At 37.9% G+C, this 24,202-nt stretch overlaps 1 protein-coding gene across 1 annotated transcript in view; it reads left to right on the top strand.

Moving 5' to 3' along the window:
- The window catches only part of Dpp10 (dipeptidyl peptidase like 10), a 706,326-nt gene that overhangs the window by 656,652 nt on the left and 25,472 nt on the right, over window positions 1-24,202 (top strand). The window contains exons 16-19 of the mRNA XM_055601904.1: window positions 473-594; window positions 2,439-2,486; window positions 12,701-12,799; window positions 12,907-12,976. Of these exons, the coding sequence (XP_055457879.1) occupies window positions 473-594; window positions 2,439-2,486; window positions 12,701-12,799; window positions 12,907-12,976 (339 nt within the window). The remainder of the gene's footprint in view (window positions 1-472; window positions 595-2,438; window positions 2,487-12,700; window positions 12,800-12,906; window positions 12,977-24,202) is intronic.

Below are 24,202 nucleotides of genomic sequence, written 5' to 3'. Positions count from 1 at the left end.
TGGAGGTAGCTCAGCCATTAAAAATCTACACTGTACTTGCAGAAGACCAGAGTTCTGTTTCTGGATACCAGATACCATCTTCTGGCCTCCTCAGGTATCCACACATACGTGCACATACACACATGGGCATGCACATAAACAGAAATGAAATAAACATTAAAAGGAAAATGAAGTTAACAGTAAGTATAATACTGAATTCCATGGAAACTGGTACATTTATAGCCATGTGCACCCACAATTTTTATGCACATATCATCATTTTAATGCTATTTCCCAAAAGAAAAAAAAAAGTATATGTCCTAATTTTAATAACAGAAAGCAATTTTGCATGTATTGGATGAATCACAAGCTTGAAAGAATTTTCATGGGAGCTCTGAGGCAAGATTTCTATCTGACTGTATTTAAGTGTTGATGCCATGAATTTCAGGTGTCTATGTTAATGATATTTCTCATTTTTGTTTTGTTTTTCCAGTGCTTCTACTGAGGGATTGTTGAATCGGGATTGCATCTCATGTAACTTTATGAAAGAAGATTGCACATATTTTGATGCCAGCTTCAGTCCCATGAACCAACATTTCTTGTTGTTCTGTGAAGGTTAGATAGTATAAGCTTTTCAGTAGGATTCATTGTATACACTTGGTTTAAACCAGTTTCTATTACCATCATTAATATGTGTTTATAAATTAGACATTTCCTGAGACTTGAAACTTTTGCACTATTTCACTCCAGGCCAGAAGAGGGCACCAGATTTCCTAAAATAAAGAGTAGGTGGTTGTGAGCTTCTTAATTTGGGTACTGGGGACTGAATCAAGGTTATTTCCATTTTTTCCTAGGACAATAACTTAACTGCTGAGCCATCTCTCCAGTCCCCTCAAAATAGAAATACTTAGAAATTAAAACAGAAGTACAATCTAGAGGGACATGTGAACTGGGGAATCTAAAGAGGTGGACAATTATTTTGACAAAACCACAGCACATAATTTGCCTATTTAAAAGCCTTCCTTCCTCATAAACAGTAGGTTTATTGTTAAGAGATTTAGGATCAATGGGGACTATGAAGCCAAATCCATTGTCAAAATGCTTTCCTTGTAAGAATGTGGATATGAATTTGGTCCCCAGAAATCACATTGCAAAAACCGTTGAGCATGATGGCATGCACTTAGAATCCCAGTGTGGGGAGAGAGTTAGGAAGATAGCTGGGGCTTGGTGGCATCCAGCATCACCTACTTGGCAAATTCCTGGCCAGTGAGAGACATTATCTCAATAACAACAATAACAAAAATTAAAATCGATGCCAACTAAATAGCCATGCCCAAGGTTGTCCTTGGCTCTCCACCTGCACACATACACAGAAGGATCTGTTCACACAGAACACCCACACTTTCCATGAAAAGATTGAGATTTATGTGAACTCTTCTTCATTTGAGGTTGAGCAATTGCTCAGACATTTTATTACTACGTTTGTCTTATGACATCATGTCATAGTATTGCATGGATGTGTTTAGAGAAACCTTGCAATAATGTATTAAAAAGAATTTATTTGCTTTAATATGGTACCGTACTTCTCAGAGATGAAATGGAATTCATACATCCCCTTGGAATGCAATGCGTTGCATGAATTTGTCTGTTTGCATTTTATTTTATTTTTTTCATTCTTTATTAATTACACTTTATTCACTTTGTATCCCCCCTGTGGTTCCCTCCCTCCTCGCTTCCCAATCTCTCCCTTCCTCCACCCTCTGCATGCATGCCCCTCCCCAAGTCCACTGATAGGGGAGGTCTTCTTTTCCTTCCTTCTGATCCTAGTCAATTAGGTCTCATCAGGAGTGGCTGCATTCTTCTGTGCCCTGGTAATGCTGCTTCCCCCTCAGGGGGAGGTAATTAAAGAGCAGGCCAATCAGTTTGTGTCAGAGACAGTCCCTGTTCCTATTACAATGGAACCCACTTGGATACTGAACTGCCATGGGCTACATCTGTGCAGGGGTCTTAGGTTATCTCCATGCATAGTCCTTGTTTGGAGTATGAGTCTCAGGAAAGACCCCTGTGCTCAGATTATTTGGTTCTGTTGCTCTCCTTGTGGAGTTCCTGTCCTCTCCAGATCTTAGTATTTCCCACTTCTTTCCTAAGGTTTGTGTTTGTTTGTTTCATTGTATTGTAAATACAAAGTACTTCCCTTTGGAAAAGGGATCTCTTGTCATGTAGCTCTTATGAGAAGCATGACTTAGATGTTCTTATTATGTTTATTGATTTGCTTGTGTGCATGTGTTCGGCATTATGTGCCCATGGCGTGATGCAAATGTGGTGGTCAGAGGACAGCTTGGCAGTTGGCACTCTCCTTCCACTATCGACTTGGCAGCAAGCACATTTCCCCATTCAGCCATATTACCAGACACCTTTCATATGTTTAAAAACCTTATATGTATCTTTTTAAATTTCAGGTCCAAGAGTCCCAGTGGTCAGCCTCCATAGCACGGACAACCCAACAAGTGAGTAGAGGAGGAGACAGCTTGGAAAATGATGCTTGGCTTCAGTCATAGCCAATGTAGTTTCTTATCTTTTTTTCTTTTTTTTTTTTTTTTTTTTTCTTTATTTTGTTTTTATTCTGGATGCCATACTCTCTAGAACCTTCTTCAAAGGTGTGCTTAGTACAATGGATGCTTTGTAGAGACTGCCAAGTTGATTTTACATAGGTTAATAAAACAGTAAACTGAGTGGTTTGATCATGTTACAGGTTAGGTTAGATCTTGACACCTGCTATATCTACATCCAATGAAGAACGATTCACAATTTTGTGAATTCCCACCTGCTTGCCTCTGAGTTTCTGGGTCGTTTTTGAGTCCCACATAGGTTATGTTCTATCCAATGCCTTTAGAGAGATTACTACATTTCATAGCCATAAGTATATCTCTTTATATTGAAAACATGACTTGTTTATTTGCCTTGAGAATAGGGGGGCATGAGTTTACCTCTTTTTTACTGGGAAAGAAAACGTTTTAATTTATTGGTTAAGGTAATATCAAATTTAGATACAGTCATAAAATATTAGGAAAAATTATGGAACATTCTATGTGTTTTATTTTATCTTATTATTACCAGCTATGCAGACATCATTTTATATATAAATTAATTCATATGTGTGTTTATGTGTGAATATTCTTGACTGTTCATTTATATATTCAGTCAGCTTTATTTTTTATTAGTAACCGACCATGTTATCAAATAATGCGGCACAAGCTAGGGACTCATTGATAAAATGGTTGCGTATTTAAGAACTTAAATTGAATAAGTAAATACATGGTTAAGTTACTTTTCTTTCAAGATGTCTTAGCTCACTTTTATTTTATGTGTATGTGTTTATCTGCGTACTATACATACATATACAGTATGAGTGCAGACGTACCCATGGAAGCTACAGAAGGCAATTGACCCCCTGCACCAGGATTTATAGTCAGCTGTGAGATGCCCAGGGGGGGCTACGAAGCAAAGCCAGACCTCTGCAAGTGCAGTTTGCACAGTCTGCCAGTCTGCAGCGAGCTGCTCTTAGAATGAATTTCTGTATTGTATTGCTTTCATCTCTGTCTTTCATATCTATTTTCTAAATTTACCAAGTCGAAGCGCTCTACTGAGCTGTATAATCATTTAAAATTATTTTTATTTGTGGAAGGGAATGTATGCCATGTGGGTCTAAGTGCCAATGGAGGCCATAAGAGGGGGCTGCGTTCCCTGGAAGTGACCCTCCAGGTAGTTAGGAGCTACCTGATACGGGTGTTGAGAACTGAACTCAGTTCTTCTGCAAGAACGGGACTTATTTATGAACACAGAGCCATCTCTGTAGCCATATAAGCTATGTAACCTTAATATTAAATTTTTACTGGTTGATTTTTTTTCTAAATCAGAGAACATTCCTAGGATATTTTGCTTTATTATTTCCTTTTACATGTAAAGAAACTGAGTCACAGACAGATTAAGGGATTCTGCCAGAATCATATTAATACTTAATAAAGGCAGAAATCAAATGAGGCAATCTGACCTTAGAATATGTTTCTGTCAAGACTTTCTCCGGAGTGACATGTGCTGAAGTAGCCATCCTCGTTAGATGATGATATAGCTGTAAGTTCATAACCGTGGAGGACGTGACAGAAAGAAACATCCCATGTGTGTCCAGGAGGACTGTATTCCCATCAGCTGTTTCTAACAGGATGGATGCTGAATTTGTGCCCTTTTTTTCTTCTATGGCGGAAGAAAGCTCAGCATTTATTTCAATTTCTACCTATGCTTTATGCCAGTCTTCAGCATATGCCTTAAAGGAGGTGTGGTAAATGACTGAATCTGGTCACTGCTCATAGCAAAGATATTTTTTGACAGTGGTAACTTTATTTCTACACATATGTGGTGTTCTTTGAAATGTGTGTGGGAATTAAGACATTCTATATTGAGTTAAATTGGAAGCACATACTTACCACTTTGATTAAATTCTATAATATACATAATTCATAGAAATAGCAAATGTCTAAAAGCAGCCCAGGCCTTCATTTAATAGTAAACATTTCAGCAATCAGAACATCAGATTTGGAGAACCTACTTATGAATACAGTATCCAAGCAGAGATAGATATGACAACTTCAGTTGGGTTAACCAAATAGAAAGAAATTTTAATTTTGCAGAGAGAAAATCAGAGAGCAGAAACACTCCAGCTAATAATGCTGGGGATCACTTTTCTTAGACAATGAGACAAATACATTTACACTAGGAGATATGTTTATGACCTATGAGATATATCAGCTCTGGGTGTGACATTGCAATTGACCTCTGTCAAAGGATAATTCAAAGAAAAAGTTTATGAGATATTGATTTAATTTTATCCCACTGTTGCAAAGCCATGTTTTTTTTTATAACATTGCTGGCAATTAAAGAACATTTCTCCTAACAAATTGCCAAATATTGCTAATGCTCCCACCAAGAAGTCAACTCTGATTGCCTTAGGATCAAAAAGTACAGTTTTTAAGTGGGCTAGGTGAACCGAGGTCAGGTGCTTGCTTTTCTTTTAAAGGACAATTATTTAGGAAGACAAAGTGTTTTTTGTTTGTTTGTTTGTTTGTTTTATTCAATGGCAAGTCAGTCTGAGGGTGTATAAAAATAGAAGCATCAATGAGGCAGACTTCTGCTCTCTGGACCACATGAGGTAAAATATGTCATAAAAAGAAAATTGTGAAAACAAAGGTAAGGCTACTTAAGCATCACTGAAAACCAATGGGGAAAAAAGTAAATAAAATATCATCTTAATATCTTTCCTAATAAATTAATAACACAACAGATTTATTTTAATGATGGCTGCGTAGAAATAGACTCTCATAATTTTCTATTAGAAATGCAAAGAGCAAGAAACATTTTAAAATGTAACAAAATCTGCATCCTTCAATATTTCATATCATCTTTTTCTTACAAAGCGAAGTAAAATTTGAATATAAATTTATAAAATGAATATATTGATGATCGTAAATTATATAAAATTGCAAGAAGAGACCAGGTATATAACTAAGGTATTAAAAAACTCCTCAACACACACAAAGCACCAAGTTCAGCCACTGTCACCACACATCTTGGGTAAGGAGATTCATTCCTGTGTTTCCAGCACTCTGGAGGCAGAGGCGAGCTGAACAGAAATTCAAAGACATTATTAGCTACATAGTGAGTTCAAAGCTAACGTAGGATCATGTGATTCTGTCTCAAAAACAAAACAATGACAAAAACAAATCCATAGTCTCAGATAGAGTTCTTATATTTGTGTGGGAAACTTTTGGGTGATTTTGTTTTTGTTGTCTCAGGTTTTTTTCTCTTTATTTATTTATTTATTTATTTTAAAATTTGTATTTAACTTTTATTAATTACACTTTATTCACTTTGTATCCTCCCATAAGCCCCTCCCTCCTCACCTCCCGATCCCACCCTCCCTCTCCCTTCTTCACGCATGCCCCTCCCCAAGTCCACTGATAGGGGAGGTCCTCTTCTCCTTCCTTCTGATCTTAGTCTATCATATCACATCAGGAATGGCTACATTGTCATCTTCTGTGGCCTGGTAAGGCTGCTCCCCCCTCAGGGGGAGGTGATCAACGAGCAGGCCAATCAGATTATGTCAGAGGCAGTCCCTCTTCCCATCACTATGTAAGCCACTTGGACACTGACCTGCCATGGGCTACATCTGTGCAGGGGTTCTAGGTTAACTCCACGAATAGTCCTTGGTTGGAGTATGAGTCTTTGGGAAGTTCCCTGTGTTCAAATTTTCTGGTTCTGTTACTCTCCTTGTGGAGTTCCCGTCCTCTCCAGCTCTTGCTAGTTCCCACTTCTTACATAAGATTCCATGCACTCTGCCCGCCAGTTGGCCATGTTGCTGTCTCTGTTGTAATATTGTCTACATGCTCTAAACTGAATATTTACCTCGTGTATGTGAACTTCATATATGGCATAAATACAACATTTTTTTTGCATTGTTAATGTTTGAAACACTTTTTTTGCCCTATTGCTGTCCATTCTCATCCAATTCTTTCACAATGTTTTTCCCCCTGCTTTAAGGCATGTCTGTTTCCTTTATTTTGCCTCTTTCTTTTTCCAGCCATCCCTTCGACCTTTTCTCTGAATTTAACTTTTCCTTACTACCTGTTCATTCTCTTCTCACTTCTTATCATTCTCCTTCTCATTGCCTTTACATTATTCTGTTCTCATTATCTGCTCTTTGCATTCCAACCTCTACATTTAACTGAATGCCTTAGCATGACCTCATCTTTAAATTGTTTGAAGGGAACAAGTCTTGTTTACCAAACTTATTTTCTGAATTTATTGTAACTTATGGTGTGCCTATATAGTTGTAGTAAATAAAAAAAAATAAATGTTGGGCTATATATTATTTATTATTAGTCCTAAAAGTAACACATTGGTATTATTTAACCCACTATCACAAATAATAAGACAGAAACTTTTAGGTTTATAATTGCCTTATTTACCTTGGCCAGGCATATATTTCGTCTACACTGGTTCAGTTTCCTCACCATCCATCTCCCAGCCCCAATTCCATGCCATCTGCCTTAATTCTCCTCATCTTGCCTACCATATCTAATCACATAGTAGTTGCTTCTATTCTTCATCTGGGCCTTTCCACTTCACTATTGGAGTTCTTTCTTTTGGCCCATGTGGTTTCTTCTCCATGCAAATCCATCATGGTGTCCTCCTTCCTCCTCTCTTCCCATCAGAGCCCCGTGTCTCAGAAACCCAGGGACCTTAGCCATGCTGACCCCATTCTAACCTGCCCAGTTATAGGCCATTTAATTAACTAATCAGGTATGTCTTAGGCAGATTTACAAAACAAGGATAGATGTAACCAGATTTTGAGGACCAGTAGCATGCATCAGACCAACCTCCAACACCACACCCACACTATTGTGAAATGTTTTAAATCTTTCTTAAATTTGTTTTTTAAGTACAATTTAGTTATCTGTGTTCATGGAGAGATATTTATTTTATAAGTAAACCAATTCTATTTAATGTAATATAAAAAAATTTCAACTGCTGGTATAGTGATATAATTAGTTTACTTGTAATTATGTTTTTCCCACTCGTAATTTATAATAAGTTATTTGAAATTACTACAATAATACTCCCACATTGGTCCCACTAGATGTTATTGCTCATTTACCTAATTATTAATTGTAATTCAATAATCTACTACACATTTATAAAACAATGTTAGATAAGATTTGTATTTATAGGTATAAGGATAAAAATTCAGCAAATGTTAATGTCATGTCATTTGTACTAACAACATCAAGTGATGTTGGCAGAAAGTTGTTGATTTCTACAGAATATTGTGCTTTTATAACAGTGCTTAGAGTAGGATTTATTACTATTAGTGGATTCTACAGAGTAAGAATTTGCAGTTTTATGGCCAGTAAGATAGCTCAGTGGGTGAAAGGACCTGTTGCCAGGCTCATGAGTTCAGCTCCCCAGGCACCCAAGGGAGAAGGAAAGAGCCCCATAAAATTGTGCTCTGACCTCCAAATGTGTGCCATGGTTTGCACATGTTTACACACACACTGGTACATGTATAAATGAAAGTGTAATTAAATTGTTTGAAATATGAATTCACACTTCATAACACTCATTATGAAATGTTGTCATAGCTTCCATAAAAATGTGTTAGCATTTAAATAACACAAGGTGGGTGAGTTTTAGGAATATCAGAAAACATATTGCTCATAATTTGTTATTGAAAAGATATTTAATAAGCAGATTATTTTAGAGTACTGTTAAAGTAGCTTAAGCTTTTTTAATATAATTTTTATTTAGTACAGACTATTTACTTTGTATCACAGCTGTAGCCCCCACCCTCATCCCCTCCCAATCCTCCCTCCCTTTCTCCTCTCCTTCCGTGCCTCTTCCACAGTCTACTGATATGGGAGGACATTCTCCCCTTCCATCTGACCTTAGCCTATCAGGTCTCATCAGGACTGTCTTTCATTGTCTTCCTCTGTGGCCTGGTAAAGCTGCCCCTCCCCCCCTCAGGGGAAAGTGATCAAAGAACCAACCACTGAGTTGATGTCAGAGACAGCCCCTGTTCCCCTTACTAGGAAGCCCATTTGAAAACTGAGCTGCCATGGGCTACATCTGTGCAGGGGTTCTAGGTTATCTCCATGCATGGTTCTTGGTTGGAGTATCAATCTCAGAAATGACCCCTGATTTTTTGGTTCTGTTGCTCTCCTTGTGGAGCTCCTGTCCCCTCCAGGTCTTTCTATCTCCTTTTTCTTTCGTCAGATTCCCTGCACTTTGCCCAAAATTTGGCTATGAGTCTCAGCATCTGCTTTAATACCCTGCTGGGTAGGGTCTTTCAGAGGCCTTCTGTGGTAGGCTCAGATGTCCCTCAGCAGAGGAATGGATACAGAAATTGTGGTATTTTTACACAGTGGAATACGACTCAGCAATTAAAAACAAGGAAACCATGAAATTGTCAGGCATTTGGTGGAAACTAGAAAAGATCATCCTGAGTGAGGTATCCCAGAAGCAGACAGACACACATAGTATATACTCACTTACAAGTGGATATTAGACATATAATATAAGGTAATCATACTAAAATCTGTATACCTAAAGAAGCTAAGCAAGAAGGAGGACCCTGGATAATATGATCAATCCTCACTCAGAAAGGCAAATGGGATGGAAATCAGAAGAGGGAGAAAACAGGAAACAGGACAGGAATAAGCAGTAATTTGAGCCAGGAATGGTAGCACACACCTTTAATCTCAGTACTTGGGAAGCAGAGCCAGGAAGATCTCTGTGAGTTCAAGGCCAGCCTGTTCTACAAAGTGAATCCAGGACAGCCAGATCTACATAGAGAATCTCAGTCTCAAAAAAGCCCACAAAATAGCCAAAATTTGCTGGGAATGAGATCACCAATAGAAGTCTATCTCAAGGAATACACAGAAATGGATGGATTGTGATAGAGCATGATCATTTCTCTTGCTTTCTTAGGCTGAGGGTAACACCCATTGGTAAGACACTCACTTGGCAGATGTGAGGCACCAGGCTCTATTCCCAGCACAGCAAACAATACCAGCAGGAAAGCTAGGGTCTCACTATAATAAGTAGATGATTAAAATATAGAAAATACAAAAAAGTGAGTAAAACGAGATATGATTTTATAAATAAAATCAGTAAACATAAAATATTTGAAATGAGCACTATCAAAGAAAGAATCAATCAGGTTGTTGGTTTGAAACAGTATCAAAAGAGACCTTCTAGAAATACACAAAGAAATACATAAAGAAGTCAATGACCTCTGTTGACGATGGGCCCGTTTCTATGTCTCATCTTTGGCTGTAATAAAAAAGGCAACAAAGCTTGTAAAAAATGATGAAATAATAGCCAGAAATCACCAAACTATTATTAAAAAATTGTTAAATAAACAAAAGGCCAAATAACATAAATTCTAGTAAAAATCCTATTGATAGACAGAAAATTCAAACTGTAGAAGGCCATGATAAAAGGAGAAGAAAACCAGTAAAAAAAAAAAAAAAGTGTTAGATCCACCCATTGTGCATAACATTGGTTAAATGTAACTACATGCGTTTCATCAGACAAGAAGAAAACCAAATTCCATGGAACCATAGATTTAAAATGCAAATAGAAAGTAAAAGGCTTTACTGGTGTATTCTACACAATGCTTGGTGAATGTACCATCAAATACACACAAGCTTTTCTAGAGGACAGAGCTCCAGGCAGATGCGGTAGTGTAGTACACATCTAACTGTAGTATTTGGGAGGCGGTGGAGGGTCAATATCAGACTGCAGATTACGTTAGGCTGTAAGAAGAGTTCAAATCCAACATGGAGGCATAATGAGACCCCTTCTAAGAAAGGAAGGAAACCTCCATCGATAATCTGTTACCTATACTTCAAATTCAGAATCAAATCAAAGAACTCCTGCCTGAAACGAACCAGTTGGTGAAGTGCTTATCTTGCCAGCACAAGGTCTTAAGTTCAGTCCCCAAATCGTAATAATAACAATAATAATAATAATAATAATAATAATAATGATGATGATGATGCAGAGTATTGTGGGGAACACTTCAATCTCCGTCTAAAGAGAAAGAGACAGAATGATTTCTGGAGCTCATTGGCCAGTAAGAGGCCCTGCCTCAGACAACAACAGAAAGAAGACTGCACCTGAAGAACCATGTGAGTTGGTTCTGTAGCATCTCCAAGACAGATACTGCCACCTGCCCACCACCACACACACAAAAGAAAAAGACAGAGAAGAAAAGAAAAAGTTAAAAATTTTCCAGGCACTTAGTTATGAAACTCCCTTTCTACATATTTCATTTAGTAATTTATTAAATGACTAACATTTTATGATTGCACAATGTTTATTCATTCCATGTTGCTGAAATACCCTAAGTCAATGTGATTTGTCATATTTATATGAGACTCAAAAATGATTTAGAGAAAAGCACTTGATAATTTAGACAAACATTTAATAATACAGTCATAGTAATTTCAAATGGTCAATACAAGACTGTAAAAGGAATTCTTGTAACATTGAACGACAGATGCTACTCTGGAAACAAGAAAGGCCATCTTGCTTTCTCCAACCAATTCTATAGAACATTCTTTTAGAAGACTCAGCCGGGAAAAAGGCAATAATAATAAGAGTAAAACTGCCTTTATTTGCTGAAGTCATAGTTGGATACAAAAAATCTGTTTAAAAAACAAGTAAAACCTATGTCCTACAAAAAGAAAAACTATTAAAAAGAGCAAATTTATCATGATTACATGTATATATTATATATGGATCTATATTTCAAATATCTTACAAACATGAAAAAGAGTAAATGTAGTTTAAGATACTTAGAATAACTTTGGCATTATACCTAGGAATGAATCTAGGTAAAAAATGCCCCATAAACTAAAAAATATCATATATGTCAGAGAGACATCAAAAACTCAGATACACACACACACACTTGTATTTAAGGGTCACTTATTTCAGTATGTACAGTATCCTCAAATTTATTTTTACATTTAACGAAACATATGTAAAATTCTAGAAAGCCTCTCGTGTGCTTTGCATAGTCAGTCAACCTATTAAGTGCAATTACTCTCATTTATTCATTGTGTGGCACTGCACGTCACAGCAGACATGCACAGGCCAGGAGACAACATGCCGCTTTTCTACCACGCAGGTCCTTAGGGTCAGCGTTAGCTACTAAGGCTAGGGGATACACAGCTTTACAAGCTGAGCCAATCCCCACAAATATTAGCCAATTTTTAAACTTTTATTTCATCGCTAGTATTTTGTTATCGTTTCTAGTTCATCAATGGCATTTGTAGCATCTAATGTTCTATTGATACCACTTGCAATTTTTTTTTCTTAGACTATAATTATCACATATATTTTCTTTCTTTAGTTTTGGAATTCTAGTTTGTGGTTTTCCAGCTTATTAAACAGTTGGGCTATAATTTTAACTTTTTCATCTGAGACTGATATTGTGTAGGTCATTTCTGGGTTATTCCTACTGACTACATTTTGTTCTAATCCTGAGTTTTCATATTGGTAATCCAAATGATTCAAATTTCATCTTATTTACTGCTACATAATTTTGTATTCTTTTAAACATTCTGAAGGACAGTAGTGGCATGACCATACTTTAATTTTGAAAATGTAAATGGTAATTCTGTTGTACTGGAACAAATGGGAGGAAATCCACTGCAATGAGGAAGGTCAGTTAGAAGACCCCTGGAGTGATTTATGAGACCAGAAGAGATTTTCCTCAGGGCCTGCCACAATGCCTAACACTAGAGCCTGACCAGTCCACACCTTTAAAAAAAGAGTGCTTCCTCCACTAGCAATCAGTAGTTTCCAGGCTAGACGTGGGGACTTTGGAATCCCTCCCCACTCCATGCTGGAATGTTCAGTGACCTTGAGCAGAAAACCATGGCTGCTGTGAGTTCATGAGTGCAATGGTTCCTATCATCTCTCAAAGACACTGTTCACTTAGGTCCATCTTGGTTTCTGATTCTTAAAATCTTCTCTTCCACAATATTCCCTGAGCTTGGGGCAGTGTGTATAATGTGTGTGGGTTTTGGGTGGGAGGAGTTGATGTGGATGAACAATTTCTGGCTGGGTGCTCCACAGACGTTTAATCTCTGGTTTTCAGAGTATTTCATCTTGGAAAGCAACTCTATGATGAAAGAAACTATCCAGAAGAAGAAGCTCGCAAAGACAGAGATTAGAATACTTCACATTGACGACTATGGTAAAGCTTGGCACATGCTTCACCCTTCAAGAACAGCTTTCTCTGCATCTTATACTTTTGCATTTAAATGACTCTCCATCTTTAATATTTTGCTCTTTCTTTAAAAGAACTTCCTTTACAGTTGTCCTTTCCCAAAGATTTTATGGAGAAAAACCAGTATGCTCTTCTCTTAATAATGTAAGTATTTTATTTTTTAATTAAAATAAATGGATCTAAAGATTTCATAATTATGCTCTTGTGCCTCAGAGGACAGATTTATTAAATGAAAAAAAAAAAAGAATTTTCCTTGCTTATCTAGTGTCCTAGTTTCATTCTTGTTGTTGGGGTAAAATAGCTTGATGAAAAGCAACTTAGAGAAGAAAGGGTTTATTTGGGTAATAAGCCCAAATTACAACCATCATTGTGAAGAAGCCAAGGCATAAAATTCAAACAGCTGCTTGTTGCACATCCAAAGTCAAGAGCAAAGAGAAATTAATTCATATGTTCTTGCTTACTTGTGGTCGGCTGAATTTCTCCACTCTCATTCCAGTTAAGATTCCCTGCCTAGGGAATGATGCCGCTCACAGTGGACGGGGTCTTACCACAATATTTGAAAAATCAATGCACTCTCTTAAAGATGTTCTCAAGGCCAAAATGACATAGATAATTGCCCAATTAAAACTCTCTTACAAGGTGACTCTAGATTGTGTTGAGTAGACAGCTAAAAACTCATCACCACAAGGCTGTCAGCTAAATGGGCTCCTTATGGAAGACCATCACTTAATTCTGTATGAGAATGTTTAATTTTTTGATACATCTCCAATGTTGTAATGAATCTGATTCTGTTACTGGGAATCGTAACACTAGGCAGGTTAGTTTCTGTGTGTCTGTTTAGTAATTATTGAAGCATTGTGCTCTTGATCAGGAGTTTTTTCAACACAAACATTTTTTTTTTTCATTTTGAACAATTCGTTATAATCTTTGGTACCCTTTTATTTCACATTTTAACTTATGAGCAGAGAAAGTGAGTCTGTATCTAGAAACCCCAAATCTCAGAATGTTCAGCCTTATAACTGAATTTATTCATACTTTTTGTGAGATCAGGACTGTAAAAATTTCAGCATAGTAGCCTAATATCTCATGGTAACTAATGTCATGCTGATTTAGCCCTGAGTGCCTGATGACTATTAGTTACGGTTTTACTCAGAAGCCTGGTATCACATTGATTCCCAATGCTTTACATTATCCAGAATTATTATTCAGTACCTAGGTAGTGACACTGAAAAAGTGAAAATATCTTGTGTTTAGCATGTATGCAGGGTGACTATTTTAGAGCTCAGCCTGCTTTTGTTCAAGGGCGAGTTTGCCCCTTACTAATGGCAGGTCTTCAGGAAAGGGATTAACCTCTTCATCATAATTCAGCCCCCTTTATAGGTTAAATGAAATGGTACAGACTCTTAGTGCTATGTTTCCATTGTACTTCATCTAATACATTTGATTCATAGACTTGGAATGATGGTTAAAATTCTTAGTATAGATTATGTAACTAATTTGATTTGCGTGTGTGTGTGTGTGTGTGTGTGTGTGTGTGTGTGTGTGTAGGCCAAAGGTCAATGTCAGTCAGTGTCAGTTGTCCTCCTCAATTTCTATCCACCTTTTCTTTTCTGTAGAGGCAGGGTCTCTCATTTGTCTGGAACCTGCCAGCAGGCTGGCTGGCTGGCTAGCTAACCTCAGACACCCATGTATCTTTAACTCTGAGCTTTTGTATTACAAGTGTGTACCATCATACTGGGGCTATCTTATGTAGATTTTGACATATCTAACTCATGAGAAGACTTTTTTTTTTTTTGTCCCCCAGAGCCGGAAGGACCTGCAGGTTCTAGTCGTAGCTTTATAAGGGTCTTTCTTTCACTTGCCCTTTGTCAACTCTCCTTTTTCCCTCTTACCAATTTTCTTCTATATATATGATCTATTGAGGAAAACACTAAAGGCAGTAAAATTTTAAAAAGGGAATTAAAAAAAATTATCTTAGTCACTGTTGTCAAAATAACTTCCCTGAAGGAGACATAAACATCAAACCCCCATTTCTAATGTTTCAAGGACAAACTTAATTATGATTTCCTTACTCCAAGGAAGAACCAATGAATTATTAGGCTTATTTATAGGGCATTGGGGGAAGGGTTACAGACAGGAGCAGCTATGACCTTAAAGCAGCCATATTGGAATGTCTGTTCCCAGCAGGTTTGATGACAATACCTGGCTGCACTCCCCTCACCCTTCCCAATCTACATACACTAGTCCCTTCCCCAACACTCTAAGCCTAGTGCAATTGGGGCAGAACTACATGAAATTGTTCATGGGCGGGGTGGTTGGATACTTGGGTGAGGGTCTCATGATCCTCTTCTCCTCCTCCTCCTCCCCTATGAGCAGGCTCACAAGAGCTGAAAATGGTGGCAATGTGGCTAAAAGGATAGTCCTCTATTGCAGACATGTTTCCTTTTGGGAGCAGGGGTTTTGTTGTCTTTGTTACTGTTGTCTCAAATTCACTGCAAAGTAAAGTTTTATCAGAAAAGGGGTCTTAGGTCCTTCAGGACACCTTGACCTTTAAGATGGAAGACAAAGGATGACTTTGTGTTTGGAGTGTGGTTCCTCTATGCGAATTGATGCAGCAACACTTATTCATGTTTCCATGCCTACCTGCTTTGGGAGTGAGGCACTAACTGGGGAAGGCTGACACACATTCAGGTGTTAACCATTTCATGGGAGATGTTAACCACATCATCTTTGCTTCAAGCTTGTGGTTTTATTGGGTTGATTTTGACTATGTAAGAATGTGAACTGAAAAGTTAATTTAAAAATCTCTTATGCTAGAAAGGATCATCAGAGCCTCTTTTAAGAAAGCACAGAGGTAAAAATGTTGGCTGTGACAGGCTTCCAATTGGAGCAATTAGAATTTCCAGCTTAATGATTCTAAGACAATGTTATATTGTAAACAAATTGGGGATAATAGTGTCTCTTCATATATGCATAATGGGCAATGCATTTTATATGCATAATGTTTACACAAAATGAAAATATTATCTGGGACACAAACACTGGCACTTAGTGTTTAATAAATTTTAAGTATAATCATACTTGTTTAATAAATTATATGTAATCATAATGTTATCCAGAACATAAATACTTGCAGATAGTACTTAATAGATTGTAAGTATGATCATATTTTTATTACATATAGTGATATTTTATGTATTTAAATATAACAGTATAGGTGTAATGTGAAATGTGAGACATAGGACCTATAAAGTTATTTAATACGTAGATGCTACCAAATCAGATTAAGTACTATAGTCAGGATCATGGAATTCACATCACTGCGTTCTGACTTCCTGAAAGAGACTGAAAGTGTTCAGTTCTGGCTCTCATTTCTGCTATTAGGCACTGCTTACATTATGTACTGATTCACTTTATTCTAGCTCCTTGTTTTAAAGATGTCAGTTCTTAGGACTTGTGCAGAATATATCACATATAAACCAAATATTTATGTTTCAATTTCTATTGGTAAATATCACTTCTAGAACTTTAGGCTAAAAAAATCTAGGTAGACAATTGCAAGCATAGAAGTTGGGTTTTCGTAACTGATTTTTTTTTTCTAAGAGGGATTTAAATTGTTCAATATGATCATCTCCAGTCACATAAAATTTCCTGAAAGGTGGCATGAGCTCATTTTTCTTTATAACTGAAACATTCCATTGCATGAGGACTTGTGTGGGACTGCTTGGAACTGAAGGACACTTTTCCTCCTAAGAACAAACTCTTTTCCAGGGATGCTAAGGCTTCCCTTTATAAAACTGTAATAGTTAATTGTGGTTTTCAGTAATTATGTATTAAGCAATAATAGCCAGAGCAAAAGTAGCCAGGCTTCTACTGCTTAGCCAGGCACAAAGGATGACTGAGTGACACAGTGTCTTGAGTTTTGCTGGTTTTCTGTGCAGTGGCTCTGCTTTACAAAGAGAAAGAAACCAGTTCTTAGACTGAAGACCTGGTGTACAGGTGATTGGGGTACCGGGAGATACACTTCAATTCATAGATTGCTTGCATAGCCGGCCTGAAGCCTGGGCCCCATCCTTAGACTCACTTAATAAACCAGGACTGACTCTACAGGCCGATAACCCCAGCACTCAGGATGGGAGGACAAATGGATCAAAAAATCAAGGACACCTTTGAGCTCCACTGTAAGTTTGAGGCCCTTAGGATACAGGAGACCCTGTCACAAAAGAAATGCATCAGTCAATCGATCAATACTATGATTGCCACTGAGGTCATGGGACTGTACTCCTTATTTTGATCTTTTGATTGATGGTGTTTCCTGTAAGTTGACCCTCTGCAATCTCTGTGACTGTAGATGACCTCTCTGAGTACATCTGTTCTCAGTGACCACTCTGCTTTTTGCTTCACTTTTATGTTCTTTACTTTTTCTCGTGTCCTCTCTCTCTCTCTCATCTTTCTGCCTCTTTAGGACAAGCACAGGGAATTCCACACTAGATTATGTGGCTCTCACAGCAGCCACGAACTCTGAGGAGAAACTGGCTAACATCTTTGATTTTGGCTCAGTGTATATTTGCTCATGCTGCCACATTCTTTGCCCAAACGAAAAAAAATTCTACTAATACTTAAAGGCATATTTCCAGATAATTCTCTGCATGTCGCTGTGTTTAATATGTAACCACAGCAAAGAATGGTCCGTTTTTCACCCTTTAATCTATTAACCAAGCAACCCTTTCTTTTGTACCATGTTGCCTCTGCACACTAATTGGAGCATTATTCATGCCCCAAGAATATTGACAAAATGCATGAACAAATGAAGAAAAATGAAAAATTTAAATAAATTAGTCAGCCATGAAGCTTTTCAAGAATGAAGTGAATTGAAGAAAGATAGGAGCATAAAAATCTGAGCATTTACAACATGTATAAATTTAGCCTGGGTAAATCTGTTTTTCATTTCTTTCGACTTTCTGTATTATGCTGAAAATTGATCCTTGGGCATCTTCTTACCATTTTACAATGTTATTATTGAACTTAAATTATCTAGCTACTTAGAATTAATGTCAGCTGCTGTCTACCATTCATCTATCTATCTATCTGTCTGTCTATCTATCTATCTATCTATCTATCTATCTATCTATCTATCTAATCTGTCTATTTAGATTTTTGAGACAGGGTTTCGCAGTATAGTCTTGACTCACTTTGTAGACCAGGCTGGCCTTGAACTCACAGAGTTTTGCCTGCCTCCTTGAGTGCTAGGATTACAGTTGTGGGCCACCACGCCAGGCACCGTTATTTATTTTACAAACGTCATTCTAAAGATGTATAGATATCATGCTTAGTTCTTTCTTTATATGGGTGATTTATACATGTGTATTCACATACAAACACATGTACATGGGGAAGGTCCAAATTCAGTATCAGCTCTCATTCTGAATCACTCTCTACCTCAAGGATCTCTTACTGAAGTTTTGGCTTCTTCTAGCTAGCCAATTTATCCCAGGAATCTCCTGTCTTCCATCTGGTTCTAAAGCCCTGGGATTACAGGCAGGCCACAATATTGGCTTGTCTTTTTATCTGGGTGCAAGGACTCTGAACTCCAGTCTCCATGATTGCTTGTAAAGCTCTGTAGCCACTGAATCATCTCCCCAGTTCCTCATGTTTAATTCTCAGAGAATCATGCCTGCATATAATTCATTTCTATCTTAACAGGAGGAAGCTAAAAATAGAAAATGCCATGTATGTCATCCCCAGAATCATGAACAGGGAAAAATTATTACTTACAATGAAATTCAATTCATTTGTTTTAATCAAATCCCCTGTTTATTATATTACTCATCACTGTATGCCTGTAGATATTGCCATATTATAATAATTACTGGATGGTTATCAAAGAATACAGAATTGAATCTGAGAGAGTTATGTATCTAGTCAAGCTCTTTTGGTTTTCTTACAACTTCACAGTTCATAATAGTTTCAAAATTGTTCTTCAGTAAGACCAAGACTTCCCAATAGGCCATAGCTTTTAAAGTTTAAATACCTCCAACACCAAAGAGCCAAATACAGAAGTTCGAGATTTTAGAAGCTGTTTCCGTGTGGTCTTAATGCTGAGATGTTAACTGTAAGAAAGCACTCCATTACCTCCAAATGCTGATGTTCTGAGAACTGTTGCACATGAGCCACAGCATGGCTTCCTTTATGCTCATGCCAACACGTGTGAAATATCCCACACCTGATACGGGGAACTCAAAACATATGCAGTTCAAAGTACTTTTTCTTTTCTTTAGAAAGTGATTTTCTCACAATACTGTGATAACAATGTAGGAGTCACAATTCTTGTTTTATAGATGCAAACAACTGAGGACCAGAAGTGATAGGTAATGCCCCATATGTTGGCCATGTATTTAGAGATGAAACCTTATTGAGAAGATGGGACCAGAGAGAGGGTTCAGTGTGTAGGTGCTTCTTCTGCCAAGACTTCAGTTGGATCCCCCAGAAAGGAGAATAAATTATTTATGAAAGTTGTTCGATGACCTTTGTGTGTGAACATAGGCACACACACACATGTTAGTAAACAGGCATTCCCACTGGCCTGCCTGTGGGACCTAGCAACAGATTACATCATCACCTTCTGCATCCAGGTGCACCAGGTGTGCTCGGTGCTGAGCATAAAAGAATCCCCAACCACCCCAGATCTCTCTCTTTCCTCATCCTCTCTGTGTGTTTCTCTTATGGCTCACTCTCTCTCATCTCTCTCATTTCCTGTCTCTCTTTCTCTCCCTGTCTCCCTGTCTTCTTCAATCTCTTCCTCATGTCCCCACTCCAAGACATTTTAGTTTGCCCCCCCATAAACCTCTGATACTAAATCTTTTGTATGGTATAATTTTTCAGGACCCAACAAATGTCCCACCCCTCCCACATTTTATCCTATCAAAACATACAAATAAGTAAGGAGTGAAGAGTGTATAAACTCAGAAAAAGAGCTCACAATTAGAACAATAAAGACAAGTAACAGGCATTAAATATCTTCATCTCTTAGTCTTATACTGGCTAAGAATTCTGTTGTCCGTGCTTTGTAATATTTAAGTGAAAACTTTCTAAGAAAGTCTTATAATTGTGTTACTGCCAAAAGGTAAAGTTATCTACTTAAGATGTTCTGTAGTTTCTTTACTTCTGTTTCTCAATGTATTGATTTGTAATGTACTGGTTTGCTATGAGCCACTGCTCATTGCTTACATTTTGCCTATTTTTGTTTATTTGATACAGCAAAGTAAGATAAGATTTTAAAAAATCTGTGTTTATGTTGCCATTTATATTGATAAATTGATTCCTAGAATCTAGCTACATAAATAGAAAATCAGTTGGTATAACTACTAGAATTTGCCACTAATGTTCTGTATTATACACAAGGCAAAATGCAGTTTGAAGGTATGAATGTGGCCTGACTGAGCAAAGGTCATAGAAAGGAGCTGACACAAAATTACCCTTCAGATAAGATGTATAAGTAGAGGGACTCATTGTTGTGGGTAGCTCTGATCATACCTTAAAGATCAAGAACATCAGAAGAGAGAGAGAGAGAACATCATGGCCATAGGCCTTGGAAGTAGACTTCCTTTCAAAATTCAGGGAGCATTAGGAAAGATAGCTACCATGATAGATAGCATGATGGGAACACTGAAGGAAGAGACAGAATCCTCAATTTTCAAGAACAGATAGAGTGTCCGACTCTTATAGATTTTCAGGAGGTGAGCAAGATTCATAGTACAAAACCTAGGCAGTGTGCCAGGAGTCACAAAGACAAACATTGGGCCCCACACTGGGTGAGACTGCACTTCAGAGTTGCTTTGGTTCTGTGTAGCTTCCATTTCCTCAGTCCCTGCTTAGGCCTGAATTCTCTAACAGTCACAGAAGGAAGCAGTCATTCCTTTGTCCTGAGTGGTAGGAATAAGGGGTCTTGGCTTGATTTAGGAGAAAGGAAATCAGGCACCTAGTGGGTCTGTAATCTAACAGCATGTAGTTAGTATCTGTTAATTCATTGTAAACTCACCACCATACACGATCTGCCTGTGTCAATATTGTATTCACAGGATGAATTAATTGCAATTTTTTAAGTTTATTGAGAAAATTGACACTTGTTTGTTTTGTAAAGGTACGATGTTGTATTTTTGTTACTAAATTTGGGGTCGTTGTCTCTATGCCCCAGGAAGTCAGTACTGGACCAGCCATCCTTGAGAAGACAATCAAAGATCTGAACAGATGCCTAGAAGGAAAAGGAGAAAATTCAGATATACCCATTGTGGCTACATTGGAAAGAGGGAGTTAAGAAAAAAAAAAAAAGTATCCCTTTCAAGCCTGTCTCCAGTGTCCTGATGTGAAATTTAAAATTTCAGTCCTAAACCAGGGATGTGCACATCTAATCAGTCCTGATCAACTGTAGTCCATCATTCTCTGACATTCAGTCTCATCCTATAAGTTGGTCTGACAAGTTCTTAGTTCAAATCTCTTTTAGGAAGACAAACATGCTCCCTTTCTGCTCAGACTAACATTCCTTTGGCCTTGCTCTAGGCAGAGCTGGGGAGCACCAAAGGCCCCATGCAGCCTTTACTGAGTTGACTTCTTTCCCTTGTTGTGGAGCACAAGGCCTGTAAAAGAGATCTCTGTGTCCCCAAACTCACCGAAACACCTGCTCTAGCCTGTTCTTCCTCCCCAACTTCCGTCAGTGCAGAAGCCCAGACTCCTGCTGCCGAGTCCCTGCTGCTCAGGACCTCTGCCAATGGCATGGTGCTGATAACCCTCTTAATTTAATTGAGTGGCTTCTACTGAAACTGGTAACGTCATTACCTATGTATACAATACTTCACTGAAAAAATATTTTGCGTGTATGGTTGTATCTGTGCATGTAAGCACACATATGCACATAAAAGCCAGAACTTCGTAGCAGGTATATTCCTCAATTTCTCTTGACCACATTATTTTAGACAAGGTCTCTTATTATACCTATATCTCACTGATTCAGATAAACTAGATGGATGGCAAGCCTCACAAATCCTGCCCCAAACCACCCCAGCTCCAACTCTCTATTGGTACACTGCTGGAATTAAAGGCATGAATTGGCATGACCGACTTTTTCACATGGATTGTAATGGAAACATGTCCCAATCTATCGCCACATTCATTTAGACAATGTATAGAATATTTTTCACACAGGAAGCTAAGAGGTTTACAGTCATTATATACATATCAAGAAGAGAGGGTATCCCCTGTACTTGCCCTGGTTGTGAATTGTTCTGGGCTACCGTTTAATAGTAAGGGATGTAGGTATAACACTTTCAAAATGCAAAGGAATTTTAAAAGGGTGTTCCATCTCTGGAATGATGTAAGTATCAATGCAAATGAAAGAAAAGCTCTTCCGGCCTTGTTCCCTCTCTATTCCCTCAATGATGTCTTCAGAAATTATCTCAGATGGAAATTGGCCAAAGGATAAGAATTAATTTAGTGAGACTTGACAGCAGATATCATTAGAAGCTAGTGTTTCCTCCTTGCTTATTCCATATTTTTTGCCTGGGAGATGTCCCCAAGGCCTTTTTCTGTTGGTTCTATTCTGTTTTTTTCATGTGCTATCTAGGATGTTTATCCCAAGGTTAATTTCGTGTGGATAATACTAACAGTGCATCTTGAGTTTTAGGACTGGCTCATTAATAGCCATTCTGTTCGCTGTCTCAGTCTGTGTAGTAATGAGAGTTCATCTTTTGGCTCCTTGTTGCAATATAAATAGCAGGACAGAAAGAGGTGGATTCTCCATTTATTTCATTGATCTCAAGAGAATTTTTAAATGGTTTGTATCTGGCTAAGAAGACAGTACCAGACCCCATTTAGAGAAAGAGCAAAAAGGTATACAGTCTCCTTTAAGGCAAAAAAAGAGAGATTCTTTAGTAGATAATGACTGGTCCTGGCATGAGAAAGTCTGGTCTTCTAAAAAATATCAAGTAAAGGGGAAATGTGGGACAATAGGTGGGGAAAGAGAAAAAAAAGTTGTTGTTATACTAATGCACATTTTGTCACCATTTATAAAAATATTACTTTATCTTTGATTATGTCTGTTATGAGAGGGAGTGTGTACATGTGAACACAGATGGCTAGAGGCCAGAGCACTGCTAGATACCAGAGCTAGAGTTACAGGCAGCTGAGAGTCACTTTAGTGAGTGCTGGGTACAGAACTCCGGCTCTTTAAAAGAACAGCAAGTGCTCTTAACTGTTGAGCTATTTCTATTTCACCATATTTTTTTAATAAATAAGAGAAATACAATATATTTTAAAATTTAAAACACTAAAATTAAACAAATTGCCAGTTGCTAGCCTTCTCTTTGCCCCTCTGTTTGTGGTTTGTAGGTGATGTCACCATTGGTTCCTCTTCAGGTATCTATAGTATTTCTTGTAGTTTCAAATTTCAACTTACAAGGCATGAGTGAGACTAGATTCCACTAACCCTAAGATCCCAGCTTGCTTTTTTTGTCTCTTTAAAGCTCTGTCTCTGAATAGATTCTCATATTGTATTGCCAGGGATCAGAAATTCACTGTATAAACTTTAGGGGACGAAGTTACTCCCACAACAGCTTTTGTTTTAACCATTAGCTACTTCATTTTCTTAAATTTTTAGTTCCATACTGTAAGTGACTGGGCAATAAAGAAAACACTGAAATGGCCATCCCATGATTGGGTGGAAAGTTTTCATTAGAGAGGAGAGAGGGAGAGACAGAACAGGGACATCTGAAAGAGTCTAGAGCAGGGAGGTAAAAAGGCAGACAGGCCATGGCCAGGGCAATCTGAATAAAGGAAGAATAGTGTGGGGGGGGGGGGAGTGCAGGGCTTGCAGGAAGGTGCTGTTATGTAGAGACCTAATGAGTGTCTACCAGGAGGAAAAGCCTTGAACTATAGCTGTGTGGGAGCTGAGGGAGTCAAGGAGGAGTGGGGAGGAGAAGGGTCAGCAGCCTGCAGGCACTTTGTATAACAAGTATATGAATAGGAGCTAAAGGAACCTGGGGGCCAGAGTGGGCTTTGATATGCAACTACAGTTAAATGATAAGGAACCTGTCCCTTCCTGGCAGGCAGATACCCACTTTTCATCTTCTTGAAAAATACAGGGTTGTAGGCTTTTAGCAATTGTTCCATAGTCCAGCTTGTGAAGAGCCAAGACTGTCATTTCTGGACATATATTTTGTGTTTTGGAGTTTGGGGAACTAGAGATCCCTTGTCTCCTTGTATATGTCAGGCCGTGACATATGCAACTGCTGTCTGTGCTCAGTGTTAAATGTTCCTGAGAAAAATTTCTCTCTTTCTTTCTTTCTTTCTTTCTTTCTTTCTTTCTTTCTTTCTTTCTTT

The sequence above is a fragment of the Psammomys obesus genome, unplaced genomic scaffold (genome assembly GCF_907164565.1).
Source record: "Psammomys obesus unplaced genomic scaffold, mPsaObe1.curated_primary_1811, whole genome shotgun sequence".
In the NCBI taxonomy this organism is placed as follows: Eukaryota; Metazoa; Chordata; class Mammalia; order Rodentia; family Muridae; genus Psammomys; species Psammomys obesus.
Note: the sequence above shows the minus strand (reverse complement) of the source record. Positions and strands in the feature narration are given on the sequence as shown.